Below are 26,443 nucleotides of genomic sequence, written 5' to 3' on the forward strand. Positions count from 1 at the left end.
TCGGTATCACTGGAAGGCATTTTAGTGCTTAAGAAGTGTCATTCCTCAGGTGCAGGGCTTTTTTTCTGGGAAAAGAGGTGATGGAACTCAGTGGTGGAACTCAGGACCGCACAATGATGTCACTTTGGGTCAGCTGGAACGGGGGGGGGGGAGTTTTTAAAAATTTAAATCACCCTTGGCAAAAACGGCCACTGGCGCGGATGGCAATCTAAACTCCCCTCTGTCTAGAGATCAGGGGGAGGGGCCACCGGCCATGTGACCATTTTCAAGAGGTGCCGGAACTCTGTTCCACCGTGTTCCAGCTGAAAAAAAGCCCTGCTGAGGTGGATATATGATTCAGCTTGTCTGAAATTTTCCTGATGGCCAATTCACATAACTCTGAAGATGGGTGCAGAATACATGCTGAGCATATGTGAGCTGAATGGAGGGTACATACTGAAGCTATCATGTGATTATATCACTGTATGCTCCCATAAGATGAACCCTACTTGATCAGATCAGTGGTTTCCACAAACAAGGCGCCGAAGCCAAAGACTTCGACTGATGTTGGCTCCCACCATTGGTATTTAAAGAGTCGCTGCCTCTAAAGGTGGGCATTTCCTTTTATCACCATGGAATGTAGCCATTGATAGACTTATCATCCACGTATCTGTGCAATCCCCTTTTAAAGCCATCTATGTTCCACAATTTAATTACTCCAAACTCTTGATTGCCAAGTGTGGGCACTTTCCGATGTCAGCAAAAACAGAAGCATTGCAAATTGCAATGGCACCATAAAGGACTGCCCACATTGGAAGAACTTGGACACCTGGCAAAACTATCATAATCATGTAACTAATTTGCACTAGAGTAGATAGAAAGTTGGCCTCTCTCAGGAGATTTTACATCTCCTTCTCATTGAGTTATTAGTTGGGCAGTTAATGCCACAAGAAGTAACTGGACCATTTTGAAAAATTCTCAGCGGCTGCTTCTGCTCTCCCTTGCCCACTGCAATATAAGAGTGGAGACCAAGGAGCTCAGTATTTCCTTTCAGAGTGGCATCCAGATCTCTTTTGTTCAGAGACCAATTTGGCATGAAAGAATTTCTGGCCATATATTTTTTTCTGGGAGAACGTTGCTGCAGGTGAATTTGGGAAGTAAAGACCTATTATTTGAGAGGGCTTTTCTATACAAGTAATAGGGTTATACCAAACAGCATGGTTTAGAAAGCTACTTGGGTAAAGGTTTAGGACTGTGGTTTATACTACTGTGCATAGCTCACGCTGCCTGCTCTTGTAAGTAGGACCCTCCTATGTAATTTTTGCATCATTTAACACATCATATTAATACTTACATTTTAGCTTCAGATCTGTTTTCAGATTTCTAGTTGTTTCCAGATTTTTGCAATACATATCCTGTTGCATTGTTCCTTGGATGTCCTGTCCTGTTGATTATATTGACTCCAAAAGAGTCAACAAGTGCTGGTCTCTGGAGATACCTGCATTTATCAGACCAAAACTAATCTGAGTTTGCTCCAGCCTGACTTTAGGTAACCTCTCCTTGGATTATATTGACTTCCTCTGAGTAATCCACCTTGAACCCCAGTGAGAAAGGTGGACCATAAATAACATAAGTAAATAAATGAAAATAATATACTAGCTGTTAAGAATTGAAAGGGCACACAGATATGGGTATGCTAAACAAATACGTGTGCAATGCATTTTGCTACATGTAATGAGAACCAGTTCTGTGTAGTGGTTAAGAGTGTGGGACTCTAATCCGGTGAATCGGGTTTGATCCCCGCTCCTCTGCTTGAAGCCAGCTCAGTGACCTTGGGCTAGTCACAGCTCTCTGGAGCTCTCTCAGCCCCACCCACCTCCCAGGGTGTTTTGTTGTGGGGATAATAATGGCATACTTTGTAAACCGCTCTGAGTGGGTGTTAAGTTGTCCTGAAGGGCAGTATATAAATCAAATATTATTATTAATGTTATTAATGGATTTTGTCGTTTCAACAACATAATTGTGTTGGTAGCGGAGATGCCCTCCCCCAAAAGAATGCATTTCAGCGCATGCTCAGAGGCAGCAGCTGTAACAGATTAATCAAGCTGGATGCAGACCGAACAGCTCATCAAATATTCAGCTTTTGTAACTACAATATAACAGAACACAAATGTTGCAAGTCAAACCAGCAGGTGCTCAGGCAGCTCAAGCTGTAAAATGCAGTTGTAAATCAACTTTCCTAAATGACCATCAGCTGATTCAGAAACCCAGGACAAGCACATTTAGGATTTGTTTTTCACATGTGCATATCAACAATAGGAGAAAGGATGAAAAGTTAAATGTTATGTGTGAACTTGACCTAGGTAGCTATAATTGAGCATTCCATCTCTGAGTTTTTAAAAAACCTGTTCTTGATATAATTCTGCCTTCTGGCTTCTAGCCATGCCCTCTGATACTTTGTAGTTTCAGACAGAAATATATAATAATAGTCCTCATCAGGAATCTTGTAGATGCCTTTAACTGAGAGGCGCTTCTATCTGATGCCCATTTATTACTCATCCATTCCTTAAACATACTTGAAATAAGTCTGCTATTCCTTCTATCAAAAGTCACTCCTTGTCAATCATTTCATGTTCCAAATTTTTCTTTTGAGTGGATTTTGGACAAATCTGTGAAATGCACGCAATTTTTTTGTTCAAGATCTGCAGATGTGTTCTAGAATGGGTCCTTTCCTACTGGAATATGTGCCAATATAAGACTTTTGTAATGCTTTCCCTGTGGATCTTCAAGATCCTTCTCCACCCCTTACCAAGCCATTTTAAGTGTGTTTCAGGCCAGCTGTCTCCTAAATATTCAGGGCAATTGCTGCTACCCCAGTTGTTAATAGCAATTTCCTGTCTGGCAATTTTGCACTTGATAATTAATATTTGCTCAGGTATTTCCCCTGATTAATCACTCAGTCTGGTGTAGTATTAGGCTATGGTCATCTGTTTAGCATACGTTGGGGGCAGGAAGGAAGGAATTTAATACTTAGAGGTTAAGGGTAAATTTGCTGGGGGAATATGCAGATGGGTTAAGGGAAAACTTAGTTTTTCTTAGCTTTAAAGTAGAAAAATGTCTGGACCATTCCTGGCAAGATAGTCTGTTCAAAAGATACATTGTGGTTTGTGAATTGCCATGTTGAATGTCTCTGAGAAAAGAGAATCCAAACCTTGATTTCCATTGTTTTTGTAGGACTCTGTAACTAAGGCTAAAAAAGCAAATAAAATTGTACTTGGGTCTCATCTGCCAATCCCAGGACTAAATAATAGAGCGATAAACGTTTGTTCATGTTTATACTTTGTGTTTCAAGTTAAGATTATTCTTTCATTTTAAACAAATATATCATTGCTTAGGGATGTTTTGTTAGGATTCCAGGAGACTTGAATCTTCACCTCTCAATTACAAACTGCTCCAAACCACATAGTTTCACATGTAAAAAGAAGCGTTAAGCTCCAAGTTGGCATCTAGGTGTCTAATGGAATTCAGATTAGAAAAGAGGTTGGATTGTTCATACCCTCAGGAAGGCTGTCCCTATCCATGGTGCACAAGTATCAAGATCCTAGGACTGGCTGGTTATGAATTGAGATGGGCACGAACAGAAAAAAACAAACATGATGTTCGTTGCCATCCACGAACAGGGACTCACGAACAACCATGAACATGGCCCTGTTCACGAACATGTTCGTGGTTGGCTGTTCATGGGGGCCAGCAGGCTCTCCTCTAGCCATCATCCAAGTCAAGATCCCTACTGCACCACTCCCAGAAACCTGACCTGAGCAGGCACCAGGAAAGGTACCAATAATAAATAATTGCTTGGCCCCAGAGCCTGGCAGCAGCCCTGGAACTTGAAGGGGTAGATCTGTACCGCACCACTCCCAGAAACCTTACCTGAGCAGGAAAGGTACCAATAATAAATAATAGCTTGGCCCAGAGCCTGGCAGCAGCCCTGGAACTTGAAGGGGTAGATTCTTATCCCACCACACACAAAGAAAATCCAAGCTCCAATGCATTCTCTCTATCAAAATGCCAACAGCAACTGTCTCTCCACTGTATGCAAAGTCAGAGCTGGGAGCCCCCCTCCCCCCTGGTCTTTTCTCCCTTGTTGTAACAAATTTGGAGCTCCACACTTGAAAGGAAGACCTGCCTATCAAGCTAAATTGGGCTTAGATTGGGGTTTCCAGGACAACAGCAGGAGTTCAGACAGAGTTCAGACAATCTCTGCCTAAATTGCCAAGGGAATTGATTGCAGGTGCCAGACTGTCTGGCTTGACGAACAGCAACAACAACGAACGAGGCTTGCAACAACCACCTGTTTGTTTAGAATAGGGCCTCACAAACAGCTTGTTCGCAAACAGCAAATTGGGCTGTTCGTGGCTTTTTTTTTGTTTGTATTGCTGTTCTTGCCCATCTCTAGTTATGAAATATTTCAATGGTCTCTGCACTTAGCCAAGCAAGCAAATTGGTGCACAGCTTACAAGGCTTTCTCATAACCAGCCTTAAGGCCGAACTACATGTGATTCTGGGAGTTCCATAAATTTGTGCCTAAACATTCTTTCACCCTTTAAAATGAAGAAGGCAGGACTGCTGCTTTCCCAAGCTGAAATGGCCCCACAAAGCTACTGTTTGCTCATTAGGGCAAATGTAGTGGTCCTCCTGATCAGAACCCTAATGGAGGGCAGATCCATCAGAGGCTATTAGCCATAATGACTAAAGGGAACCTCCGCATTCAGAGGCGCCAGGGCCTCCATGTGCTGTTGTTGGCCCTCTAGAGTAACTGGTTGGCCAATTTGTGGTACAGGATGCTGGACTGGATGGACCTCTTGTTACCTTCTTATGACCTACATGCTTATCTCCATAGGATAAATTACCTCCGTAGGATAAATTGTAGCTCTGCAGGGCCATTTCAACATTGGGAACTCCGCAAACCTACTTCATAAGGGGGAAAAATGTTCGGGAATTCATTCACAGGGCTGTCAGTAATTACATTTGGTCATTTTAGATGGCTAATGTAATTTGATAGAGCTGGTAGCTTTTTAAAAGGTCATTTATTTATTTGAAAGATTTCTAAACCATTCCTCAACAGAAAGCTAACAAAGTGGTGTACAGGAATTAAAATCAATACAATAACCAACTTACTAAATTTTAACCAAGCCACATATAAATCTAATCAGCAGATATGCAGCAAAACAAAGTTACTAATTAATTGTCAAAGGCACATTGAAAAAGAAAATCTCTTACGTTCCTTTGGAAGGGTAATGGGGAAGGAGCTAGATGCACTTTTTGTGGAAGGGCATTCCGCAGTTCTGTGGGAGCAACTAAGAAAACTTTGCTGCTCATAGAGGTCAATTGACACAGTATTCATACAGAATGGAACATAAAGTAGGGCCTCATAGATAGATTTATTTTTATTTACTTATGTCAACGATTTTTATGCTTTTTTTCCACTTAGCTTCGGCTCCCCAAGGCAGCAAACAATCAAAAGTCTTAAAACAAGTTTTTTTTAAATACGTAGTATAAAAACAAAAGCAATAATTAAACAGGTTAAACATCAGAAAGTTACACAGTCATTGTGGGAAATTAATCAATGAAAACTTTGGCTGATTAGTCAGTTGTGTGACCAGCTTTAAGCAGTAAGGGCAAATTTAATTAGCTTGTGACGTGGAGGATGTGTTAAGGTAATAGAGAGAGAAAAGCTGGCATGATCTTTCCTTCATACAGTAAGCAGAGCCTTTCTTCTAAGCCCATTGACTTCAGTGGACGGGTGTGACTTTGCAAACTGCCCTGAACATATGGATCTCAAGATATATATATCGAGGCTATGGTCATATGCAAATATATTGAGGCTTAATCAATCAGTGAAAACACATATGATTAATCAACTAAAATTCGTTAATCGGTTGACAGCCTTAAATATTGGTAATAATGCTCTTGTGTAATTTGAGAGGTTAGCCATTTGACACATTTCCAGTCACTTTCCCTTTATTGAAGTGGGTGTGGAAGACTGTTCTATGCTTTTTGAATTGCTGAAATAAAAATTAATGAACTTTGTGAAACCAAGTCCTGAAGAAGAGATTTCAAATTGCTATAGTTAGGAAGGGGAATTGTGATTTTCCTTGCTAGGAACTCCCTTAGACCAAGGTTTCTCTGCCACCGCTCAGGGATATCCTGAGAACATCTACACTGACCCACTGGGGAAGGTACCCTTCCAGTTCATTGCTACCACACTAACAGGGCGGAAACTCTGGAAAATACCTTATAGCAAAATATGTACCACTCAGGCAATCTGACACATAGGCAAGAGATTTAAAGAAATATCCCAGAGAAAAGCATTGTACTAAAGAATCCAAAATGCCTTTATAGAAAGAATGTTTATTATAGAAAGAAAGGAGGAAATGGTGGGTGGATTCAAAAGGAGTAGAGAAGGGGACAGTATCACACAGCACACAGACTCTCAAATCAAAGTAATACTGTTGGTCTAACTCAGCTAAATACTTTGCCCAGGTAGTAGCAGGTTTCTCACAGCATGTACAGATTTCCTTGCAGTAAAGATAATGGAGTCCTCCATAACCCCTGGCATACTAGTCTTGGGGTCTCCAGATGTTCCAAAGGTAGGACCAGATAAAAGTCTAGAGCTGTCAGGTATTCATGGGCAATGGAGTCTGACCTAAACCAGCCTCCTCGGTGAGATTGATTAGCAGATCTAACCAGTCCCAAGCAAAGCTCCATCTCTGATGTCAGAGACTATTGATAACAAATCAGAGAATTATTACAGAAAGGTCCCAACCCTATGAATGGCTCTGCGCTTCCATGACTAAAAGGGAATCTCTAGCCCAAGCTGGTTGTCCTTTTTCAAAAAAGGATTAAGTTGGCCAGGTAGTCCCAATGTGGAATGGAGGATGAAACGTCATCCTCATGTAAGCCCCAGGGGTCCAAGAACCCAGACTCTCTAGGTGGTGATCCTGAGCCATATTAAATCTCGGGGTTCTGTCACGCAGTTCAAAACATTTTGTGGCTTTTAAAGGAGACTTTATGCTCCTATTTTATTTTATACAGTCAATCTGAGAATAAGTTAGTAAAGCATATACTAAGGCTGCAAACATAAAGACACATAATTGAGAATAAATCCCATCAACTCACTGGGATTTTCTTCCTAGTCATCATGCACGGGATCTGTCTGCATGGGAAGAATTGGGTAGTATAGTGTACTTCTGATTAACAAATGCTCAGCACAAAAAGATGCTCAGCACTAAAACCAACATCCCCTTTCTTGTGAGCTTCCCAGAGCCATCTCTTAGTCAGTCTATTGGAGGCTGGATACATTTGTAAGGACTATGGGGTTCATCCAGCAAGTCAATTCTTATCTACTTAAGTAAGTTAATGGCAGCACACGTGTGACTATATGGCTAATATGTGATTCCTTTTAAAACAACCAAAATGTAGGTCTCCCACTTCTCCTTTCTATGAATCACATCTGTTCCATTCTATCAGAATTGGCTTTAGAATCTCTTCTTTCTCTTGAAAATAGATAGCTCTCTAAGCTGTGGTTGTAGCTTCTGTGAAGCAGTGCAGGCAAATTTAGAACCTGATGCAGTGGCAGCTATGCAAGTAACGTGTCATGGCGATCTGATATTTGTTAGACTGCTTTTAAAACTTTCAAATTGTGGGATACATCCCCCCTGAAATTCTAGGGACAGGATCCTGCAGCAGGCAGAACTGGAGACACTTTCCTCTGTACAGCAGAGGTTTAGTGTGAGGACAGCCACCAAAATAGCAACATTGACCGTGGAAACTGCGGAAGGGCAGTGAATGCAAGGGCCATTCTAGCCATAGTCGCTCCTTCTTCTTCCCTGGCCGTGGCTGGTTTTAGGAGGGAGCCTGACAGCAAAAACTTCAAGAAATTCTACTCTAGTAGGTGGAAAGGTAAGTTACAAATAAAATCAATCAAGTCAGCTGCAGGTACACCCAGGGAAACAAACACAGTGCCAGGGATGAAGGCGGACTGAAGAGGCTCAAGGTAGACAAAATCTTTTGTAAAATTGGCTTCATGGGAACACACAAAGTTGCCTTACCTGTACCAGTCTACTCTGACTGGCAATGCTTCCCTGCCATCTCAGGAAGAGATCTTCTGTACCAGCGACTATCTGGTGATTGAACCTGGGACCTTCTGCATGCGAAGCAGATGCTCTACCACCACTGAGACACAGTCCCATTCCCACCCCCCACCCCCAAAAAATTGGTCAGCCCCTTTTCCATTTCTTTTGCAAGGGCTGCTGGATGTCTGGAGGGCAGAGCCATCATAGTAACCTCAAACAGTGCTTCGCTCATGGGAACTTTGGAGGGCATGACTCCTAACAAGGTCTCTAGCAGCAAAGGAGGACCATTTATCTCCTGTATGTGAATAACCATACAAAGACAAAGACCTTTTGGTTACTTCTGTCTTGGTGATAGATGGCGTATGTTGGCTACGGCTCTGTAGCCCAAAGGCCACTTTGCCACACTTCATAGAGGTTTCTGTGATGGAGTGAAATCTGCACATTATGAGCTGCTTTCAAAGTCGCGCGGGCCTCTTTATTCTCGTTTCTTAAATGTGTCCCTCTGGTAAGAAAGGTCACTTTGCACAAACGATACCTTGGTGGGGGGTTTTTTATGGCTTTTGGAACTTCTGTGTCATCGTTTGTTCGCTTCGCTGCTCCTCTTGGTTCTTTCCTCAGCCGCCTCCCCCCACCACACTATGTTGAATAGCTATGGTGGTTTTATACGACACAGCTCCATTTTCCATTAGCTGTTCCTTGAGTGTGACTTCTTTCCTGCTTAGGCAGCTGAAACTGGAAACAGACGAGGCAGCAGGGAAATGTAGTTAACTTGCTCGTTCCTATTGGGAATTTAAGGAAATTTGGGGATTAGGGAAGCTTTATCACTGTCATTCCTGTATTAATTCTTCTGCTTGTGCAGAGGACGACAATGAAAAGGTGGCTGATAAAAATATGCAGTAGAAGGCTTGGCAGATGGAACTATGCTCATTGCAACCTTAACAATCATGGCAACAACTAGACCATTTGAAGACTTATGCTGTCTGAGACAAGTTAAAAGTCCACAAGTCCTTGGACGTTCCCCTCTTGTGGTTTTCTATCAGAATATGTCCATAACCTCCAATGCAGAATTCACCCAGATTAGGAGAAAAGTAAGGAAACCTTTCTTTCCAACTTCCAACTGAGGGAAGATCCAGGGAGTTGGTGGCTCTTGCTCTACACAGGACATAAGTATAGGCGGTAGGATAGCAAGCTTTTGTATTAGTCTCCCATTTGTTAGTATAGGCTATTTCTATGCTGCCTCTCCGTAGCACCTGATTGAGACATCTTACAAAGTAAAACATAATAAGCACATAAACACTATAAAAGTTGTAACAATGATTATTTTAAATATATTGAAAACCCAACAAGAACATAAAAATAGCCTAAAACAATTAGCATCTTAAAGCAAATCTCATAGAACACTTTTCAGTCTAGAAGCAGGCCGCAAAAACAAGTTTAAAAGATTAAAATCTGGATTAAAAAAAATCAAAGCCTGAGCAAACAGAAATGTCTTTTCCTGATGCCTAAAAGATAGTAGAGTAGGTACCAGTTGTGTGGCGTGCCTCGAGGGAAGGACATTACACGGGCAAGGTGCCACTCTGAGAAAGCCCTGTCTCTGTGTGTCACCTGACTTAACTCTGAAGGTGGGAGTGCAGAGTCTAGGTCTTGTTAGAAAGATCTTAGCTGGCCAGCATCCAGGGCTACCTTTGGTGTTTCCAGAGGCATGAACACTTCCAGGCCAATTCTTTTCCTCCTGCCCTTCACTGGTGCAGAGAGGAACCCCTGAAAGGCTTTAATTTCTGTGATCTTCGTGAACAATTCTCAGTATATCTGACTCTTTGTTTAGGAGGACACAATCTGTGTTTGCATGAGTTGATTATATTTGTCCTCATTTTTTCTGGTGGTAAGAGCTCCAACAAGAGATTTCTTAACAAGGAAGTTAAAATGAACGAAATAACAGCACAGGTAATTGTGTTAGATTTCAGCAGAAAACCACCTATTCCAGGCACATTTAGACAAATGATGCTGGCATTCAAGAATTTGAAACATATTCCTCCATATTCAATCCCTCTGACCTGCCAAGCTCTGCCCAACCCTTCCTCCTCTTTCTGCTTCTGGTGGATTTTTCCAAGATCACTGTCTCTTATTTATTTAAGGAAGCTGTTCATTTTAAGAAAGTAAAAGCTTCTGAATGTAGAAATAACTGTTATTAGTTTATTAATTTCTGGTGCTAGTCATACAAGCTAAAACAGGCATGGATATTTGGGTTATAGACGTTTGCGATTTTCTATTCATTTCTTTCCAAGTCCCATCTAGCAAAGAAAGCCAGTGACTAGCAAATGCCCTCTGGTTGATCTTGCTTTTAATCTTGGCATCCCATAATATGGATTATATTGGGAGAAACTCCAGTTTGGATGTTGATGAAATTGCAGAGGAAAAGATGGACTAAATTGGGTTGGTTCCAATCAGTTTTTCTGCCAGAAGCATCCTCTTTGGCCACCCAAAAGGGCTGTGCTAAGAATCACGGAACTTGCAGCCGTGGTAGGCTGGAAGATATATGGAGGGCAATTGGGTGAGCTTGAGTAAAAAAGCTGGCTGGACCCAACCCAGAGTTTTGAAGGTGCATTTTCTCCCTAAAACAGAATAATTTTAATCTTCTGAAATGTGCATTTGTGGCAGAAGAGCCAGAAAGGTTTCTGTATGTTAAAACTCCATTTTACACAGAAATAAACAGAAAGCAAAGCAAAAGTCGGTTTCCTACTCTGGTAGCTTAGCATAAATATCTTTTTTGCCCTGTTGAAAAGCTGCTTGACAGGGCTTTTCAAAAGCAACCAAACTGGCTGTCAAAAAAAGAATCAGATTTTATGAAAATAAAGAGGAAGCAATTGGAAAAACATCTTTTGAGAACAGAGCAACCACTTTAATAATCTTCTGGTTCTGCTAAGGGCCAGTAATATTGAGCATAATCTCTTTCAATGCACAGGAGAATCTACCTTTTGAAAAATGGGAATCTGCATAAAAATCCTGTGCTTCATATGTTGCTTTATAATAAATTAAAGCATTTTCAAGCCAAGTTCTGTCTCTGCTGTTTTGTCCTTGAAGTTCAGGGAATGAAGTTCTGAAAAGGGAAAGCATGTATTAAATATGCAATATCTTTTCTAGTATGTTGTGCATGAAGCCCAGCGATCGGAACTCTGCCTGGTAACATGTTTTTGTAAAAGCTGAATGTCCACAGAACTATCTTGGTTGTCAGTAAAATAAATTAAAAGGAAATGCTCCTATCTATTTTCTAGTTTTTTCTCAGTGTGTTTGCCAGCTTCCTCTATAAGGAAGAACGTATAAATCTGGTGAAGTTGTAAATTTAGGCAATTAAAATTCTTTGTGCACCGCAGTAAACAGCATGAGTTGTCCTTGTTTGCTGCAGCCTTAAAAAAACAAAAGTGTGAACCCGAGGCTGCATTCAGACATGGCAATAAACCTTGGTTTGTACAGCAGTCTCTAATTCATCTACCAGACGTAAGTAACAAATCCTGGGCTATGCGTAAACCCTGCTTTTCATGCACGTTGCCTCTTCTCTACCTCACAACAAGAGACACTCTTCCCTATAAAATATTGCTACCAAACAAGCTGTAGTTTGTCAGTTCTGCTAGAACACCAAATCACATCTATCCTAAGTTTTTGCCTCTGTCTTCAGTTAATGGAAGTTTAGTCTTATGTAAACTCTGTGAGATGTGGGCATGAACTATACTCACAACCCTTAACTTATTCTTGCTCCAGACCTTTGATGGGGCACAATTAGTGCCTGTCTCATTGGTCTGGAGTCTTGAAGTGATACTGGATTCCTCCTTATCGATGGAGGGGCAGGTCATGGCAACTGCCCAGTCTGCATTTTTCCATCTTCGACAGGCCAGGCAACTTGTGCCCTATCTGTTAACCCGTGACCTAACTACAGTGAACCATGCAACAGTCACCTCCAGAACTGATTACTGTAACTTGCTCTATACAGGGCTTCCCTTGGATCTAACCTGGAAATTACAGTGGGTCTAGAATGCTGCTGCACATTCTGGACCCAGGGAGGGAGGGCTATAAATCTTGCTTGCTTGCTTGCTTGAAATTTGGTGCACACGTAGCTCAAGACATCTTGATTCTATAAGTATTTTCACATCACTGAGCTGAATTTTGGTAACCACCAAGATTTCCTGATCACCAAAAAAAGGCTGAAAGTAGGACACCTTTGCACCTGAAGTTCCAAACATGGGACACCAAATTTATGTGCCAGCACTCAAACATTGACTAAGCCAAGCCACGCAGCTGGTGTGGTGGAGGGAAAATCAGTGTGGTATAGTTGTGAGAGTGTTGGATTAGGATCTGAGAGTCCTTTGTTTGAAGCCCTGCTATGCTGTGGAAGCTTGCTGGGTGATCGTGAGCAGTCACACACTCTCAGTCTAATGTTGGGAGGATAAAATGGAAGAGAGGAGAAAAATGTAAGCCACTTTGGTTCGCCATTGAGGAGAAAGGCAAGGTATAAATGAAGTAAATAAATAATGTTGGATGACTGGAAGTTCTGTCACTTTTTGAATTGAATTTAAGGGAGGATCGACTTGGGAGCATGATGGCTGGGAAGAATGAGCTCTGATCCGAGAGATTCCTGGTTCAAATCTCTCTTCTGACACACATTCACTGAATAGCCTTGGGCAAGCTATTCTCTCTCCCTCAGGCTCTCTTTCTCTCATTTCCCTCAAAGATATTAGCCTACCTTACAGGATTGTCAGAATTTCAAGAAGATAAATGCTTTGAATACTGGAAGTGTTATATAGATGCTAATTATAATTATGGATCCAGAGGAGTTAGCCGTGTTAGTCTGTGGTAGCAAAATCAAAAAGAGTCCAGTAGCACCTTTAAGACTAACCAATTTTATTGTAGCATAAGCTTTCGAGAATCAAGTTCTCTTCGTTAGTCTTAAAGGTGCTACTGGACTCTTTTTGAATTATAATTATGGCATTTGCAGGACAGAAGTTTTATAAATCTATAAATAGTGTTATGTATGTGTGTGTAATTCTGTTAAAAACCCTGTTATTTGTATTTTTTTTACATTTGACACAGACACTAGCTTTGTTTTGTTTTACGTTATTTCTGAATTTATCTGAGTTTAGGAAGTACCCAAAGAGCTGTTTGTGAAAGCCAACAACCCGATGCTTTGATCAGTCATTAGCATCAACACTCTGGTTTAATTAACTCAAAAATGGCAAAGGGAAGGCCGGGCTGGGCAATGTTGGGCTGGGCTTGATGACTGCGCAGTGTAACTGTGACAATAGCCCTGTGTTAAAATGCATTCATGCTTACTTTGCATCCCTCTCATCTCTTTAAAAAAGCTCCCAACTGTCTTACATTACACAGACCTCTGGTCACTTGGCTGTGAAATGCATTCAGTCTGTAGCAATAGAGGTAATACAATTGCCTTAAATCCTGTTTAGAATTTCCAAAAGCCCTTTCTGCAAACTGGAAACCCAAAGTGATTCGCCAGGCTGGCCACATCAACAACAATAGATGTTCTAGGAGAGTTATTTTTTTTCCACCATGAATTTTTCTGAGTTTGGATTGGGGTTCTTCCTTTGTGTTGCCATTGCAGGGTGCTTGGCACCCCTTGGGTGTTTTACTCTTTTCATCCTATTTTCTCAATATGGTAATGAGAACCCTGCTACTTCTGAAACTAATCTTTCCCTGTGCCCTAAAACTGTATGATAAAGGCACCAAGTTTTTATTAATGCTAGTCAATACTGAGGGATTTCAGGTTGGATCCAGCCAGCTTTTTCATTCAATCTTACCCGATCCCCCTCCTTACTCCAACCCAAGTCCTAAATGGTTTTATAAATGCAGGTTCCGTGATGCTCAGCATAGCATTTGGGGGGGGGGGGTGTCAAAGAAGATGCCTCCTTCCTTCTTCACCAGCAGAAAAGCTAGTCGGATCAAACCGTTCATATTTTCTAGGACCTTAGTCCAGCCACCCTGCTTGCTACTCATGCTGCAGTTAGAAAAATCATGTGAACATCTATGTCACTTAAGGTAGATTCATACGGTCCAGGTTTCCCCCCCCACACACACACACACCAATGTATCATTAACTGTGAATCTGGTAGAACTAGATTAATGGGTCCAGAATGTACTCTGGTTCTAGGACTGCCAGTTCCTGGAGATAAGAGGGTGGAACCTGCGGAGGGCAGGGTATAATGCCCTAGATTGCATGCTCCAAAGAGCTATTTTCTCCAGTGTGTTTCTCAGAACTGTACCATGCAACCACAGGCTTCAGTGGCCTGGATCCAAGGGTGCCCTTTGGGCAAGCTTAAGGCAAGCAGACTAATTGGGAAAGACCCCTATTTTGCCTACATTCCTTCCTCTGGCTTCTGCAAGGCAGGCTCAATATGTTATTGGTGCAGCTTGAAACCACCCTGACCTCTATCTGCTTGCTGCAAAATACATGAAGGGCATTTAAACCTCATAATCTACTTCTGAGCCATGGAATCCTTTTTCACTGCCAAGAAACTTTATACAGATACATTACCTACTTGAAGTCTTTGCAGAGGGGCCTTGCTCTTTATTTTTCTTTTAAACTTGGCACTATAGAGCATTAACAGCAAGCTGTGTTAGACATGGGGATAATTGTATTTATTCCAAAGTATGATAGTAGCTTAGAAAAAAAAGCCACCATAAAAGAGAATGCACCGCTTATACCTAAAGCAAGCAACTCACTGCCTGCGCTGGTTGAACAATGAGCTCTAATGGGAATTCTGCATCTTTGACTGAAGGCAAGAGCATGAAATAGATACCAAATTTCATTATGCTTCTGAAAAAAAAAGAACAGCAAAGAATAAATCCTACAAAAAAAATAATCTGAGCTAAGTGCTGAAAAGAGTTGAAGCTGTTAATATCATTGTGCTGAATTTAGTGAACAACAGATTGTAAGGGGCCCCAACTGCTGTCTGGTAAACTCCGGAGCCTACCATAGGATAGCACACAGGATCAGTCTGTAATCCAGACTGTACTCTACAATAAGCAAAGACCAGGTGCTAAATCCAAATATTAGAATCCTCTAATATGAAAAGGGCCATGTCGTGCCCTTAAATGTCAGTCACTATATCAAACTTGATAGGAAGGGTTTCTTTTTAAAGGGGGAGGGAAGAGTGAGAATTTTTTTAAAAAGCATTTAAAAGGTTAACCTTTCAAAAAGTAATCTTTATTTAAGATGCCCTACAAATTATTTCATTGTGCTAAAAAAATGGAAAGTGTAAGAAAATTTCTGATTAAAGAAATCATTGGCAGATCCGTGAGCGTGGCAAGGTTCTTAAAGGGCAGAAGGGAGTCACTTAAAGACATTATTTAAGAAAGAATGTTCATTTTAAGTGGGTGAAAACTTTTGAATTTAAAAATAATTCTTATTTAAAGGGTATATTTTGATGCTAATGATCGAGAGCTGCTAAAATACATGTAGAGGCTTGTGTAGTGTATGGTGAGAAGGTTTAGAAATTTCTTTGGTCCAGGGCTTTTTTTCTGGGAAAAGAGGTAGTGGATCAAACCTCTTGCAGAGGGCAATCTAAACTCCCCTCTGTCTGGAGATCAGGGGGCGGGGCCACCAGTCATGTGACCATTTTCAAGAGGTTCCAGAACCCCGTTCCACCACGTTCCAGCTGAAAAAAAGCCCTGCTTTGGTCATAACTGATTTTCCCATTCATTTATTTGGAAGCCCGTCTTGGAAAAGAAGGCTAGCTCCACTACTACTCCTTGGGGATGTGTTTCTTAAATGGAGCTTCCCTACCAGATTTATTTGTACCAGGACTCAGCTCTAAAATACACGAAGTAAGAATAATAGGAAGTGTCTGTGGCAAATGCATGATGCGTTCCCCTTACTCTAGCAAACCTAAGTTGGGCCTTAAAGAAAAGGATGGAAAATCAAAGATTTAATTATTACCCAGCAGAAACATCTATTACCCTGTCTCCAGACCCACAGGTCTATGAATTGTTAACATCAGAAATACATCTATTGAATAAGAACTCTTTTTTTAAAAGTTCAGAAGTGTCCATACTGATCATCTTATTTCAGCAAATAAGATTTTCTTTAATTTCCCCTTTACTCCTTCTAAGTATCCTATATTGGTCACAGTAGTAGCAACCAAAGGACCCCCCCCCCCGCCCCCCGCATTGTTTAATAGTGAATGATCTTGAAAAATCCACCCCAAGATAGGGGGTTTTAGATGGGTAGTCATGTTGGTCTGCAGTAGAACAGCAAGATTTGAGTCCAGTAGCATCTTAAAGACCAACAAGATTTCCAGGGAACAAACTTTCAAGAGTCAAAGCTCCCTTCATCAGTGACCAGGGAACATCTTAGGGAGCAGGGGGGGCAGCACTGGGTCAGGTATGTGGAGTTTAGCACATTATAATAATAATATTCAACTTATATACTGCCCTTCAGGACAACTTAACACCCACTCAGAGTAGTTTACAAAGTGTGTTAATATTATCCTCACAGCAATCACCCTGTGAGGCGGGTGGGACTGAGAGAGCTCTGAGACAACTGTGACTGACTCAAGGTCACCCAGCTGGCTTCAAGTGGAGGAGTGGGGAATCAAACCTGATTCTCCAGATTAGAGTCCTGCTGCTCTTAACCACTACACCAGACTGACTCTTACCATTTAGTAGAGGTGGCCATGAGCCACTATTTTAAGCAACAAATATTCCTATTCCTCTAACATCACTTGCTTTTTAAATGGAAGCTTTCATGCCACAAATTTTAAAAGCTTAGTTATTTTTGTTTTAAACTCACCCATTATAAAGTCACTGGTGAACTGTGTGGCATTGCAAAGCATGAGCATAAGTATCTTTACCCAGGAGTTAGAAATGCTGGGAGTTTGGTGTTTGGCATTCTCAAGCATTTTTGTGGGAAGGGCTTTGTAAATAGCCACCACACAGAGGCCTGATTGGCACTGCAATGTAGGTGAAGCTTTTTTAAAAAAAAAAAAAAATTCAGTGCACTGTCCGTGCTGTTTTCCCGCTCTGTGCTTGCCCCAGCTGGTCAAACAAAACCTCTGGGTGTCCATTTCCAGTTGGAAAAATGGCAGAGGGAGAAAGCACCCATAACCCTGATCCAACTGGATTCACACATCACTACAGTTAAAATGCTTGGGAGCTATGAATACAGTACTCTTGGCAACATCTAATTTAGTTTGACCCTAAATTCTCTAGAAACACACCATGTGGCACAAGAAAATACAGTACTTGGACATGTAATGTGGTCCATGTATTGCAGACACTCTTGGTTTTCTATAAAGAAGTTACCATAGGTCATACCCTTGGTAACGTCTTCTGTGGAAGTTGTGTTCAAATCAGCGACGACACTCTTTTCATCCAATGGGACAGGCACAGATCGTTCCACTGGTTTCTGCTTGTGGTCATCTTTCAATCCCAGTCTGAAATTTTGAACACCGTTTTTTCTCAAGCCACTTCCTGATTTTTTCCCCTTCCATCCGATCTTCACAATGACTTGTTCATTGCATTTTCTTGATCCAGGATGGGAGGCATTTTCAACACCATGTTAGCCACCTCTTTGTTGTGGAGAGAAAAATTGTTCTACTATTTCCCATTGGATTCTAAGAATGTATTTTTATTTTTAAAGGAAGCATACTCTGCGCCTCAATCACATAATCTCCAAGGTAGTTTATAACATATTGAAACAATACCTTCCCCTCATGCCTGCGTTCCCTGGGCAGCTGGTACTTGAGAACAAAGATCTATCTACCAAGGAACAGGGAAATAATCTCCCCACGGCTGCTTGTTCTCTGGCCAGTGGTTAGGGCCAGACTGGTCAACTTCTCAGTGGGGTGGTGTTCCAGGGAAAGGGGGCACACCCTCCCCATCCTGTACCTCTGGCCATATTTATTTATATTCTGTCTTTCCTCGTGGTTTAAAGCCGATATTGATTGGTAAAGGCTCTGATGCTCTGAGTTCCTTACATTTTTGTAAAAGACTGGAATGATATAGAAAGCTATAAACAATTTTTTTTAAGTGAAGCACAAATATAGATATAATTATGCTCACAGAGACACCACAACTAGCATTCTGGAATAAACCAAGTTCAATAAATACATATAGAAGGAAGGTAAAGAACTTTTCCATGTGAGACACAGAAAATACTGTTGGCCAAGGGCTTGCAGAAGCACATGTGCACTTGCCGCTTCTCCTCCCGCCAGCTACTGCATACACTTTCAGTTTGATCTGGTTTTGTCTTTTAAGCCTCTTGCATTCTTGTCTTCTTTTTGACAGATGACTGCCACAGCACAACAGCCGGCAAAAGCACAGCCAGTGCACATCACCACACCCTCGGCAGCCGCCAACACTCCTATCCCCAGCGCTCCCATCGACCCTCAGGCGCAGCTGGAGGCTGACAAGCGGGCTGTCTACAGGTACAGAGGGATTCCGCTGCCAGGCTGTTCTTTAATGTTGATTCCTATCCCTGTCGCGGCACGTCGAGATATTACTGGAATCTGGCCTGGGGCTAACTTGTCAACGGCATGCTGCACAGAGACGTCCTCCCCCATTTTTTTTAAAAGCCGTCTTTGTCAATTGACTGAGAAATAGGTTCCAGCGCATGTTAAACTAGCGGAGCCTCAAGCTGAGTACTTTAAAAAGATTTGCTTTCTTTGTTAGAGAGAAAGAGAGAGTTAAATTACCAGCAACAGAGTGATGATGTGGCAGGGAACATTTCGAAAGAGGATGAGGGGGCTTTCTGCACAATCAAGTTTCCTTTTGTGGAGAATGTGTGCTTTTGATTCTTGTTCACTGCGCACAGTCCTGAGGTTGTGCTTCTGTTGTGGGTTTTACGAGCACTTAAAGCTGCAATATTTTGTACCTGAGGGAAATGGGGATGCTACCTCTAGGAAGCATATTTATTGGTATTGTGATTGCTGTTCACAATGTGGTCGCATGAGTCTCTTGGGTCTGGTACCTAGTAGATATTTTGGGGATGCAATTAGTGGCAAGTGGCAGATTGTTATCCTGAATGACTGCATCTTCTTTTTTTTAATTTACTTTTAAGCTAGTGTAACATAATGGATAAAGGGCTATGTGGCAAATCCGGAAGTTTGTGCATCTCACTTTTGCCACGAATGCCCTAGTTGACCTTAGACAATCTGAACTCTCTCTCAACTTTCACCAATATGGGAATAATAATACTGAACTACTTTAAAGGCTGGTTATATGAGCAGGTAATATATGTGAAGAACATCAAATAATCAAGTATTATTTATGCAAATACTAAATTAATGTTTTTTATTTAGGAAGTTTATATCCCAACTCCTTATGTTTAGGAGGCATTCGAGGCAGTTTACAGCAAGTTGATGAAGTCTAAATTTGGGTCCTAAAATGCCCTTCCTTCCCATATAAGTTGGATCCTGTCACTTCCTTCCACCCAAACGTCCTCCAGTGGTCTCCATTGGAAGAGCACTTTTTCCACTGGAGGAACACTTTTCCCATTGGGGGAAGACTTGGCCGAAAAGTACTGTAGGATCCAGCTTAGCAGAAGGGATAATGAAGCTGAAAAATAATAGTATTTAAAACTGCTGTTAAAAGGTCCTGGAACAGCAAGTAATGGAGAAAAGCGAACAGCTCATTTAGAATCAGTCAGAACTGGATGGGGAACAGCTCACTAGGGTCTGATCTCTCCATCCCAGCAAGATAGCTGCTAAAAAGCCCTAGGTTAGCCACTGGCAAAGTGGGAAGGACCACTGAGAAAACTGTTAAAAAATTTTGAGATCTTTGTGCTCCATTGTGTAAAATTCTTTTGCAGAAGTATTAATCTGGGATCATTTTTCTTTTAGTAGTGCCAAGCAGAAATGATGATAGTAACTCCAAAATGTACTAATTCCTGTTGTAGCAGTGCTACTGATGATGTTAGAAACTAATTTGGGCTTTCCCTAAGTATGGCTTAAAGTGCTGCAAAGATCAATTTGATCATAGAACATGGCAGGATAGAAAGCATGAACACGTATGTCATGGATACTAGTTTCCTTTAGTTTCCTGGAAAGCTGTTTGTGTGCAACCAGAGAGACACACAGAAAGAGACAGAGACAGAAAGAGATTTCTCATGGGCTACCAAATATTCTACATACCGCTATGTATATTTTATTTTCAGCATTTTTGCAATCACACATCTAAGACTTTGGCATTTCAGGATACCCCCTCTCTCTCTGAATCTCTCTGTTAGTTCACCTTGGGCTTTTGTAGCTTCTTGCTTACATTCATGTTAAAATGTTGTAAAGTGCTGTAATAATTTTAATCGGTGTTAGCATGCAATAAATGGCAATTGCTATCTTCACGACTCTGGAGGATCCTGGGAGTTACAAATCAAAGCAAGGTATACTTGCATGCCATACAGTGTCTTCTCCATATGCTGTCACAAAGAGAGGGAGTGCTGTCTATTTTCCATATGGTGGACAAAAAGATTGGAGTATGATGAGGTTACTCTTCACACTGAGAACTTGCTCCTTGTTGGGACAGTTAAAGTTAGTGAGATCTTCCCCCACCTTTACAAATAAATACTGGTAGTTCAAAATGCTTCTTGCCTTCCCACCCAAAAACCTGGTTCTGTCGATGGCTGGTCCATGCACACTTCCCACTGTTGCCAGGAATATTCCACAACAGCAGAAGTGCCAGCCCTGAGCAAGGACTGGTTGGCACAGCCAACACGAGCAGCTGCCGTAGGACTTGCCAGCTCTGGGTTGGGAAATTCCTGGAGGTTTGGGGGTGGAGCCTGGGGAGGGCAGAGTTTGGTGGGGAGGGACCTCAGTGGTATATAATGGGACAAACCCCATCTCTGTATGACACCTTGAGCTCTTAGGAGGAAGAAGAGGAATGAATGGCTATCTGGTGCACTTCCCTTCAATACAGATTACAACACGGGGGGGGGGGGGATTTTAGGTCATATTAGGAAATCTCTTTCGTGCGGCCCTCAACAGCTGGTGACTGCTACAGTACTTGAGCATGTAAATGTTCCTAACAGCAACTTACTATAGCAGTATTAAAACAGCTATTAAAATGACTCTGTAAGTGAGGTTTTAAAGTACCTGGATTTTGGACTGTTGTGGGTTTTTTTTTTTATTTCATACTTTTTAGTGCCATATATTAGCAGATTTGTGTTTTGTGTATCCAAGAGAGAAACTAGAGAAAACGAAAGCATTCATGCAGGATAGAAGTGGGGGAAAGGAGCCAGGAAAGAAGATTGTTTGAATGGAAACCTTGTATATCATACTGAGTGCCTAGAGGGTTTTTTTTAATTAAAATTTCTTGCCTCTGGGTAGCATGACAGTTCAAAACCGCATTGGGGATTTTTCATTTCATGTCAATAAATTTAACAAGGCCCCATTCAATTCAAATTAATGCTTAAGCTGTAGCTTTTATGCTGTCCTCTTGGAGAGTACAGATAAAAGAAAAATATATGTGGTACTTAATTTGCTCTTCCACACCTGCACAAAGATGCACTAAACCCCATTTGAAGGATTCTAAGCCAGAGCTTTGCTCAGGTGAAAGGTAGTGTCAAGAGAAGAGAAGAGGATAAGATAGCCAGTATGGTGTAGTGGTTAGCGTGCTGTTCTAGGATCCCAGGTTTGAATCACTGTTTTGCCATGGAAGCTCACTGGGTAACCTTGAGCCAGTTACAGATTCTTAACCTAACCTACCTCACAGGGCTGTAGTGAAGATAAAATAGAGGAGAACGATGGGAGCTGCTTTGGGTCTCCATTGCAGAGAAAACAGGGTATAAATGAAGTAAGTAATAATAAATAACATAGCCAGCCAGCATTAGGGATGCTTCCAAAATTCTGTTCCTGATTTTTCTCCCCAGATTCTAGAGTTCCAAATTTACTTGCTTTTATTTTCTAAGTAGAATTGATGCCTTGGGAATCCTTTCTTCTTTCTTTTTTTGAAAAAGGGCACATCCCCTTCTGACGGCCATATACCATCAGTAGGGGACCCACCTTTTTGAAGAATGAAAACAGTCAAGGCTGGATTAAATATAGGATCAAATCTTTGCCCTTGACAAAGATGACATGCGAAACGAATCACTTCTGCTGGCTTCTCGTTGGGCGGGGGTCTTGGTGATGTGCTCCAAGCATTTCATCTGTGATCCAACCTGAGAAGATAAGAATACGTTACATTGCTATACCCAAAGTTGGAATTTTGATGACTGGGTTCATACTCACATTCTGCTATTACAGTCTTTCGAAGAACAACGTGCTTTGGCGTATCTGCAACATAAAAGAGGACGTTGATTGGTATCAGTGACATTACTATTCCTGCGGCCATTATGCATTTATTCTTTCTATATTTATTGAAATATTTATTGAAATGATGTCTTTTAAACATTTATTGTGAGAATCTTGTAATGTGACTTGGACTATCTGATCATAGGAATTTGTAGGAGCGCTTTGAGCACTTTCCACTTTCTTCATTGCACTGTTTAAATACCATAAAAATCCATAAAATATTTCTAGAAAATTCAAATTGTTTTGAGATATTAGTTTTGATTGATTGCAGTTTAATTATTTAGTAGCCCTGGGAGGAGGGATCCCCTTCTGTTTCTCATCATTGGTTTGTTCCAGGGTGGCCTTGTTTTTTTGGTAATATACTACAATAAAGCAATCTTGATGTGGCTGTACATATACTTGTACCAACATTTTGTGTGTGTAGAGTTTTGCCAGTGTACAGAAGCACATGTGCACAAAAGTAAAACACTGTGCAAAAAGAATCTCGGTGCAGACATATGAATGATCATATCAAGATGGCAGAGAGGTTGGCATGTTTTATCATGTGTATCAGTACCAGGAAGGGTTACCAGGTCCCCTCAACCTCCTGGCAGGGGACAGGGGCCTGGCACTTACCTTTGGAGGTAGGCGGGTGAACGTGCGCGGAGCACGTGCGCGTGCCCCCACAGGCGCGATGATGTCACTTCAGGAGTGATGCCATCACACGGCCCCTGGGCAGGCTTCTGCACTCCTCAGCGCCGGAAACTGGCCGTTCTGCCACGGATCGGGCCTGTTTTTGAGGTGCTGCGGAGCACAGGAGCGTTCCTGCGCTCCACAGCAGCTCAAAAATGGGCCCAATCCACACCAAAATGGGCCCGTTTAGGGCGCTGCAGAGCACAGGAGCATTCCTGTGCTCCGCAGTGGCTTAACAATGGGCCTGATCCATGCCAAAACAGGCCCATTTTGGGTGCTGCGGGGCACAGGAGCGTTCCTGCTCTCTACAGTGCCTCAAAACAGGCCCAATCTGTGGCAGAACGGGCCCGTTTTGGGCGCTGCTGAGTGCAGGAGCGTTCCTGCACTCTGCAGCACCTCAAAATGGGCCAAATCCATGCCTAAACGGGCCCATTTTGGGGTGCTGTGGAGCGCAGGAGCACTCCTGCGCTCTGCAGCTGCTCAAAACAGGCCCGATTTGCTGTGGATCAGGCCTGTTTTGAGTGCTGCAGAGCGCAGGAGTGCTCCCGCGCTCCACAGCAGCCGTGATCCGGGCCAAAATGGGCCCGATCCCGGCAGCTGCAGTGCACAGGAACGTGCCACACTGCAGGGAAGCGCACAAGGAAGGTGCATGCCCCCCCGCTGCTCAGGTAAGTGGGGGCGGGGTGTGGAGAGCGGGGCGGGGCGGGGGATTCCCCACCCTGACCAGGGGTCTGGGATCCCTAGTACCAGGGGCGGGGGTGCAAAAAAATGAGGAAGCTGCATCAAATGGTACATTCTCCAATTCTGGAGTTAAATTTAGAAATTCCCCTACTTAAACCAGAGTTCAGAAAGAGTGGATCTCAGGCCAGAATGAAATTATGAAAAACAAAAAATTGAAAAGAGTGAGAGACATAAACTCAATCCTAAATTGAAGTGTAGCTTTAATAAAAAGGATAGCTTCCTCTCATCTAAAACTAGGGAGTGAGGTCTGCAATTCTAGGTGCCAGAATAAAGCTCTTCTGAATAAATAAAGTAGCATACAGTAGGTTCTTCTTTGTTAGCTGGCTACCTAAGAGCTAAAGAACTTCTTTGACTGATATAAATTGCAAAAACATTTTAATAAGTGGATGCATCAGATATATAATAACAGGAGTTTTTTTAAAGTCATACATAAGCATCTAAACACACAAATGTTATCATAATCAGAATATTTTAATTATTTTATCCATTTAAAAAGCGTAATATGTCCTAAAATTTAGTCAATAATACATTCCTGGAATGTTCATACTTAACTGGTTATCAGTCTCTTTCCAGACCTAGTTCAAGGAGCTCAGTGTGATCTTTAAACTTTAAAGTTCAATTATTCACAGTGCAATCCTAACTAGAGGTACTCCAGCCATGTCGGTGGAGAGTGCCCTCAAGACATAGCTGACTTATGGTGACCCCTGGTGGGGTTTTCATGGCAAGAGACTAACAAAGATAGTTTGCCATTGCCTGCCTCTGCAACCCTGGTCTTTGTTGGAGGGCTCCCATCCAATTACTAACCAAGGCTGACCCTGCTTAACTTCTGAAATCTAACGAGATCAGGCTCACTTAAGCTATCCAGGTCAAGGCTAAGCCCATTGAAATCAATGGGTTTAGATTGGATTAACTCTTTTTAGGATTGCACTGTCAGGCTGACAAAGACTGTTTTATGAACCTACCCAAACACTCAGGTTAGTATCAGAGCTCTCCTCTAGGTCTCCATACTGTCTAAGGCATGATAAGTTGACATTCATACAATGGCTTTTATTTGGTACTAGAATCAGAGCCTATTGTGCAAATAAATACAACGGACTCTAGAAAGCTAGGGCTAGGGGTGGGGGAAGGGCTGGCAGGTGGGGGACAAGGGATGGAGGGGGAGGGATGGCAGGTAAGGAGGCAATGGGGTCTGGGGAGAGGTGAGAAGCAGGAGGGGTCTGGGGACGGATGGCTGGTAGGGAGGCAATGGGGGTTTGGGGAGGGTGGAGAGGCAGGAGGGGTCTGGGGGGAATGGCAGGTAGGGAGGCAACGGGTTTGGGGAGGGTGGAGAGGCAGAATGGGTCTGGGGAGGGATGGCAGGTAGGGAGGCAATGGGGGTTTGGGGAGGGTGGAGAGGCAGGAGGGGTCTGGGGAGGGATGGCAGGTAGGGAGACAATGGGGGTTTGGGGAGGGTGGATAGGTAGGAGGGGTGTGGGGAGAATTGGCAGGTAGATAGGCAAGGGGGGTCTGGGGAGGACTGAGAGGCAGGAGGGGAGTGGGGACGGCTGGCAGGGGGGGCAAGGGGTTTGTGGGGACGGCTGGCAGGTGGGATGTGGAGCCAGGTAGGGTGGGCAGGTGGGTTCACTCTTCCTGCTGCATCCCCGGCTTGCGCCCCCTCGCCCCGGGTTTGCGGAGAGCTGTGTGCCGTGGCTTCAGCGGGTGTTGCAGGGCAGCAGCCACATCACTCTTGCCCCCTTGCCCCGGATCCACGGAGAGCGGAGTGCTGCGGCTCCAGCGGGCCTCGCAGGGTGGTGGGCGCATTGCTCTCACCCCCTTGCCCCGGGTCCATGGAGAGCGGAGTGCTGTGGCTCCAGTGGGCCTCGCAGGGTGGTGGGCGCATTGCTCTTGCCCCGGGTCCGCGGAGAGTGGAGTGCCCTGCTCTGGCAGGGCTGACGTGGCAGCGAGCACTTCGCCCTCGCCCCGTCACCCTGTCCCTGCCGAAAGCGGCACAGCTCAGCTCCGGCTGGGGTCAGAGGGCAGCGGGCCGCGGGCGCTTCTCCCCCACTGCGGCTCCCCCGGGGCTTGCAGGCGTGCCGCCCTTCCCGCACCACCGCCTGCCTCCTCCTCCTCCTTCTCCAACTGGGCTACAAAGCCCGGTGGCAACAGGCCGGGCCCACTCGCCCGGCCCTCCACAGCTAGTGACACCCTCCGGAAGCGGCGTTCCATGGCACCCTTTTATTCTGGTGCACCCGCACAGCATAAATGTGTGCCGTTGGAAAGACGCTAAGGGAATTATATATAGTAGGATTTATTGTTGTTGACTACCTTGTGGGCATTTTTACTCAGAAAGGTGGCACAAATAGGTTTTAAAATAAATTAAAGAAGATGGATACATATAGTATAGCTTTATAAAGATATACAATGCTTTTGTAACGATAAGTTTCATAGTAATTTTATGCCTCTATTCGCTATGATTTAACTTGTTTTTCTTTTTTATTGTTCTTGTAATATGGCCAAGATGCTTCCCCCCCCCACTGCTTTCACTACGCAGTGTCCAAGACTACTCACCACCTTATGCCCGTCTCCTGTTTTGTACATGCCACTTACCGAGTTGGCCTTTGATCCTCTTCCATCTTCTTCCACTTTTCCCAT

The 26,443-nt window shown here is 43.0% G+C and overlaps 1 protein-coding gene across 1 annotated transcript in view; it reads left to right on the top strand.

The window, feature by feature from the left end:
- Positions 1–26,443, top strand: part of PKNOX2 (PBX/knotted 1 homeobox 2) — a 370,783-nt gene that overhangs the window by 229,321 nt on the left and 115,019 nt on the right. The window contains exon 6 of the mRNA XM_054997769.1: positions 18,405–18,544. Within this exon, the coding sequence (XP_054853744.1) occupies positions 18,405–18,544 (140 nt within the window). The remainder of the gene's footprint in view (positions 1–18,404; positions 18,545–26,443) is intronic.

This window comes from Eublepharis macularius, chromosome 14, assembly GCF_028583425.1.
Source record: "Eublepharis macularius isolate TG4126 chromosome 14, MPM_Emac_v1.0, whole genome shotgun sequence".
In the NCBI taxonomy this organism is placed as follows: Eukaryota; Metazoa; Chordata; class Lepidosauria; order Squamata; family Eublepharidae; genus Eublepharis; species Eublepharis macularius.